At 44.3% G+C, this 6941-nt stretch overlaps 1 protein-coding gene across 1 annotated transcript in view; it reads left to right on the forward strand.

Moving 5' to 3' along the window:
• Positions 1–2371: 2371 nt before the first annotated feature.
• The window catches only part of LOC112078993 (myelin regulatory factor-like), a 7106-nt gene continuing 2536 nt past the window's right edge, over positions 2372–6941 (forward strand). The window contains exons 1-3 of the mRNA XM_024145077.1: positions 2372–2435; positions 5715–5805; positions 6234–6521. Coding sequence (XP_024000845.1) covers positions 2372–2435; positions 5715–5805; positions 6234–6521 — 443 coding nt within the window. The remainder of the gene's footprint in view (positions 2436–5714; positions 5806–6233; positions 6522–6941) is intronic.

The following is a 6941-nucleotide window of genomic DNA, read 5'->3' on the forward strand; positions in this document are numbered from 1 at the left end:
CAGTATATGTCAGAGTAGGGCACAGGGCCAGATTAGCGCTCTTTTCAGAGCAGACTTTACCTTCATTTAAGCCGGGCTTCCGTGGAGAAATTGTGGTGTCCTAGTGTGTAAGCTAACCTGCGCGCGACAATGGCTCCATGCTAAGGTCTTAGCCGCCGCTTCCTGTTTCAGCCAGGCTACAGCAACGCTGTTTACGTCCAGGCTCACCAGCACGCCTGTTACGCTCTCAGGCTAAGGCAGCATTGTTGCGTAACAAGCTCAACCGCTCAGCTAAGTGCAGCTGGTAGCTCCTAGGCTAAGGCAGTTCGTTAGCCCATGGCTAAGCACAAGCTGTTAGCTGCCAGGCTAAGGCAGTGTTAGCTCCATGGTAGGCAGTTGTTAGCCGCGAGGCCGTGAGCGCCGGTAAAGCAGTGTGTAGCTCCAGGCTAATGGCAGTTGTTAGGCCCCTAGGCTAAGGCAGGTTGTGTTAGCCTCCAGGCTTAAGGCAGTTGTTAGCGCACAGTCTAAAGGCAAAGTGTTAGCCCCAGGCTAAGACCAGTTGTTAGCCTCCAGCTAAGGCAGTTGAGCCACTAGGTTGTTATAGCCCCAGGTCTATAGGCAGTTGTTTAGCCCCAGGCTAAGGCAGTTGATTAGCCACCAGGCTAAGGCAGTTGTTAGCGCAGCTAGGCAGGCCGGTAAGGCAGTTGTTAGCCCCAGGCAAGGCAGTTGTTAGCCCCTAGGCTACAGTTGTAGCCCAGACAGTTGTTAGCCCGCAGACTAAGGCAGTGGTTAGCCCCAGCTTAAGGCAGTTGTTAGCCCGGCAACAAGAGTTGCGTAAGGGAGTTGTTAGCTCCCAGGCTAAGGCAGTTGTTAGCCCCGAGACTAACGCAGTTGTTTACTCCCAGGCTAAGGCAGTTGTTAGCCAGGTAGGCTTACCAGGCTAAGCACTGTTAGCTCCAGGGCTAAGGAGTTGTTAGCCCCAGGCTAAAGGCAGCTGTTAGCTTCCAGGCTAATGGCAGTTGTTAGCCCCAGGCCAAGTCAGTTGTCAACGAGGGCTTCTATTCAAGGGACCTCAGTTCTGAATACCCTGTGAAGGCATTTGCCAAGTTTTTTCAACGGCAAACTTCTCTTGTCCATTCCAAGAGTTGCCTGAAATAACTTCTCTATGCTCATGATGAAGGCTATTTGCTGTTAATGGTTTTGAATGACTTTCCCTATTGTCCTACAATCCCTAGATAGAATGGTGTCATAAGGGTCTTCGGCTGGGTCCGTCCATAGGAGGGCCCTTTTGGTCTCCATGGAGAACCCTTTTTGTTTTGCTCAGATAGAACATTTGATCGGTTCCATGCTGAACCCTCTTTTGGAAAGAGTCCAATAGATAGACCCCAAGAGTTCTCCTTATGGGGACAGCCCCCCCCCCAAAAAAAAGTTTTGTGTTCTAGGTTAGCAGCTTTTTTTAAGGGTGTACTCAATAAACTTTAAATTCTCAAGATATCCCATCTATAACATGTTTTCACACTCTATCTTGCTCTCATTCCTTGTAAGGGAGAGACTGAGAGGTGCCTAAGCACTGATTCCAGTGACGATTTTTAAATGTGAGGGTTTTGAGACAGAGAGGAGAGAAAGAGAGAGAGTATTGAAGAGAGGAGAGAATTAGAAAGAAGAGAGATGAAGAGAGAGAAAAGAAAACTAGTTTATCAACCACTACAGATACATTCTTAACGTTCCGAACTGAGTGAGACCCGCTTAATCTATCAAAGACTGGGAGAGAGAGGGGGAAGAGTGAGAGAGAGAGAGCAACGAGAGAGAGCGGAGAGAGAGAGGGGGGAAATTGGAGAAGGGGGAGAGTCAGGAGTAGAGAAGAGATTGTAACATTATTTGTTCTTCTGCCAATTAAAGGCCCCTTAAATTGAAATTTGAATTTGAGAGAGACAGAGATAGAGAGAATGAGAAATAGAGATGAGAGGAAGAGGTCTGGGGTTTTGTGGGTACAGGAAAAAGTTGCTATCTAAAAACCTAAAAAGGGGTATATCTCCCTACAGGAGAACCCTTTTGAAGTAACCACCTTTTGGTTCCATGCCCTTTGGTTAGCCTATTGGTGCCAAGAAACGCTTTGGGTTCCAGTGTAGAACTTTCAGGTAACCCTTTTGGTTCCAAGGTAGAACCATTTTGTTGTTCCAGGTAGAACTGTTCCGAGCCGCCCCTCCACCCCGTGTCTCTCACGTCTTCATTCTCACACTCACTCTACCTTTATAAGTGAAGTCCTAACTGTTTTTATCCCCACCCTGTTTATGTGAAAATATTGTGTTCGTGTGTTATGGGGATTATGGGGTTGATCATGTTGTTAGGGATTTAGGGAAAAAAGCTTTTTCGCTTAGAAAGGGGTGAAGATATGCGTCCCACGTCTCTTGATGGGAGTGGAGAGGTGGAATGGGGCGATGTAAGAAGGTGTGGAGGTGAGAGGGGGAAAAGAAATAGAGGACTTCATTATTTTCACACGCTAACACTGACAACCAGTACGTAGCTCCCAGTTATAGCCTAGTAATTATCTACAGAACAACCAGTACTAGCGGGTTTCCATATATTATCCTACCGGTTAGTCAATCTCTACACAACGTAGTTACCCATTGTCTCTGTTAGAAGGTCTTATAGCTAGGTTATCCTGTATACTAGTAAACTACAGAACTTTGGAGAGACCTCGTTTGGTGTTACTGCAGTAGCTTAGTTATGTCATCCAGTATACCTAGTAATAGACATGGGGCCCTAGTTTAACGTATAAACTCGGGTCTGAAGTGATCTGTAAGGTTTACTAGGTATACGCAGCAGAGACATAGCTCATCACAGATATACCTTTTTTAGTAATTACAGTAATATCGCCGAGTAAGCTTCTGTAAGAGTTTCACAGTGTATATTACTCAGATAAGGAATACACTTGGAAGCCCTTAAAGTGAAGTACTCTGGGTTAGGGATATCCTCGTCAAGTTCACTTTAGCTCCTAGTACTCATAGCGCTATGTAAACTACAGAACACCCAGTAGAGAGCTAGTACACCTGCGGTGTTCAGTGTTAGCGTGTGAAATAATGAATCCCTCTATCTAATCTTTAATTATCCTAACTGTTAACGTAACTGCAACACCTACTCGTGACACCTTAGCTCTTCCTATAGGCATCGATACCTACCGTTATCAAGTTCCTACAAGAACAGCCATGCTACTAGTCTACCTGGTATACCCATCAGATAAGAGACCGTAGAGAGACAACGCAGTATCTAATATGCTCTGACCCAGCTTATACTCAAGCGCTAAGTAAAGGACAGCCCTACCACCAGAATAAACATGCCGCATTACCTGTAATCATCCTGTAAGTAAAACTTCAGAAACACCCCACCGTACTCATCAGCCGTATCCAGTCAAATTAGTACCACCGTCACAGCTCACCACTACAGAACATGCTACCAGCTATAAGACTATGCAGTGAGTAGTCTTATGTAAGAACCACGTTAACGCGGGAACCAGTACTTCACAAGCTTACAGTATAGACGGTGAGTAGAAATGAGTGCTATGATCGACCGAGTACTAGGCTTCCAGTGATAGAAACGCTAGGGTATTAGAGGCATAACAGGAACACCGAGTGTTTAACCTCCTGGAACTCTCCTAGATATTAAGGAGGTTAGCTTAACACCTGACGGAGACAACACGATAGGTACTCATAGCCTGAATCACACGCCTATACACTAGTAAGGAGGGTCTATCAGTCAAGCACCAGTACTAGCTTTCGCTCTGATATAACCGCCTAGTAAACTTACCAGGACAGCGAAGTTGACATCACTAGTGCGTTCACAGTATAGCGCTAGTAAACTCTACAGGATCTACTCAAGTCACTAGGACATATTCCAGTATACCATAGATAGAGGTCTACAGAAACTCACAGTGGACTAGCCTATGCCTGTAGTGGGCCTATGCTTCAATCATACAGAACCGAGCACTCAAGTCTCTCCAGTAGGGAGAAATCCACCTCAGTAAATCTATGCAGGAAACTCTAGTATAGCTATTCACTGTATACACATAGTACGCACCACTCGGAACACCAGTACTAGCTTCCATGTATACCTAGTTATCATGTTCTAACCGATCACACAGTACATACACGCTCCAAGATATAGCCTCTATCACGCTCACATCACTTCACTCATCGATCTCACCTCAGCTACCTCACTTACGCTCTCTGTTAATTCACTAACCTGCAATCATGTACATATCCTGTGGTCACAATTTAAAGGTTATAGGCGTATCGCTATTGCGAAGTCTCGTCCTGGAAGGAGATTAAGACATAATTATGTATTTACACTGCCTTAACGTCATGCGTCTCTGCGGTAATGTAGCCTCTTCGCCTACACCTCAAGTGATCGCTCTGGGTAACTTATCATTACAATTCCCAATATGTAGTCCCATCCTTGGGTAAGCTCCGCCGTTAACTTCACAACTCTCAAGTCATGCCTCTGGTCTTAACATTAATTTACATACCGCAAGCGTAATGGTTGGGTAATTAATTACAACCCAAGTATGTCTGGGTAATTAATCACAACCTCAAGTATGTCTGGGTAATTAATGTACAACCCAAGTTGTCTGGGTAATTAATTCACAACCCAAGTATGTCTGGGTAATTAATTAACAAACCAAGTATGTCTGGGTAATTGAAATTACAACCCAAGTAATGTCTGGGTAATTAATTACATACCCAAAGTTGTCTGGGTAATTTAATCCACACCCCCAAGTAATGTCTGGGTATTAATGTACACCAAGTATGTCTGGGGTAATTAATTACAACCCAAGTTCTATGGTCTGGGTAATTAATTACACCCCAAGTATGTCTGGTAATTATATCACAACCCAAGTATGTCTGGGTAATTTACATCACACACCAATTTTTGTATTGTTTTGATGTTCAGCTTTATTTAGCCAGGTAGGTCATTGAGAAGCCAAGTTTTCATTTACAACAGAACAACAATCACAGAGTGTACACCATAAACAAACGTAAACAGTCAATAATACAGTAGAATACGTCTAATATACAGTGTGTTGCAAAATGGCGTAAGGAGGAAAGGCACATACATAGGCTCGGTGACGCAGGTAATTACTAATTTAGCAGATAATTAACACTGGAGTGATGATGATGAATGATGATTTGATGTGCAAGTAGAAGATTACTGGTGTGCAAATGAGGCAGCAAAGTAAATAAAAACAATAATGGGGATTGTGATTAAATGACCGACGTAATTTACGCAAGGAGGGAACTTGGTATGTTCCTGGGTACTTAATTACACTCACAGAGTCTCTGTACCCAAATATACCACATCGTAGCAGCCAACTCCAACTCTTAGAGTTTTCTGCACACCACACACACACACACACACACACACACACACACACACACACACACAACACACACACCACACGCACACACATTACCTCTCTCTGTAGGTCAATAGACTATTACCTCTCGCTGTAGGTCATGATATTACCTCTCTCTGTAGTCAGGATATTACCTCTCTCTTGTAGGTCATGATATTACGCTCTCTCTGTAGGTCATGATATTACCTCTCTCTGTTAGGTTGATATTACCTCTTGCTCTGTAGGTTCATGATATTACCTCTCTCTGTAGGTCATGATATTACCTCTCTCTGTAGGTCATGATATTACCTCTCTCTGTAGGTCATGATATTACCTCTCTCTTTAGGTCATGATATTACCAGCTCCTTGGAGCCAGTGAACATTGACACCAGTATTCTGGAGGACTACATCAGTAAGGAGGACGACAGCACTGACATGTGAGTGACTCAGAGCGATAGCCCGATCAAATGACAATAACGTGTTTCAGTCCCTCCACGTGTCAGTCCGCTTTGATTTTTCTTCCGTTTATTATCTAATGAATATGACCCTGTTCCCAGATCAGTTGTTGCTGTATTTTGTACAATAATCATAGGAGTTGTCTACAGCACAAACAGATCTGGGACCAGCTTATAAATACGACCCAACAACAACTATATCTAACCAGGGTCATMTTCATTTGGCACCAAACAGGGAAAACTACCTGGACTTCAAGAAGTTTGTTCTTAACTGACTTGCCTAGTTAAATAAAGTTTTAATTTAAAAAATAAATACATAAATAAACAAATTCATAACATGCTATTCCATTATGATTTCCAACTGAACTGATAATAACAAAACTCAATCTTTCTTCTCTGTGTTTTTCCAGCTGTTTCTCTGAGGTCCACAGCGGTGCCCCAGGGGCTAACTCCTACTCGTTAACCCAGGCCGGAGTCTCCTCCGCTGGGAGTCTATTGTGTGGCGTGAGCTCCCCTATCTCCCTACGTCAGGGAAACCCCCACCCCCAGCAGACACCCTATCCCCCACCCCCTCCTCTGGGCCTGCTGAGACACAACAACTACCCTTGTTGCCTGGGGCAACAGCACCACCACCAGAACCAGCAGCAGCAGCAGCAGAACCACATCAAGCCTGAACACAGAGGAAACTACGCACCCGGGTGAGCTGACTGGGTCTGGGCTCAGGGAGGAGATGRGAYARAGGGGTTCCTAGAGTATGTTGAAGGAGCTCTCAGAGCCACATGTGTATTCACATGGCTCTGGGTGGATGGAAACAGCTGACGTGTGAAGGGAAGATGTAGGAAGAAGAGAGATGTATAACACTGTTACATCCCGGCAGGTTGGAGTGACATAATAATTACCCGCTACTTCTAGCGCGATTGTAATATCAAATGAGAGATATAACTTTATTAAAATGTAATCGTTTTCAAAACTCAAATTTATACAACTTTGCTTGCACTGTGAGCAGGAAGCCAGTCTCAAGAGTTCCCCCCAAACTGGACGAGACGCCAATTCATCATCTAGTTTTGATTTAGGTCTTGTTGAGTTGTCAACTGACGTGAAATCAACGTGAAATCAAC

The sequence above is a fragment of the Salvelinus sp. IW2-2015 genome, unplaced genomic scaffold (genome assembly GCF_002910315.2).
Source record: "Salvelinus sp. IW2-2015 unplaced genomic scaffold, ASM291031v2 Un_scaffold6659, whole genome shotgun sequence".
In the NCBI taxonomy this organism is placed as follows: domain Eukaryota; kingdom Metazoa; phylum Chordata; class Actinopteri; order Salmoniformes; family Salmonidae; genus Salvelinus; species Salvelinus sp. IW2-2015.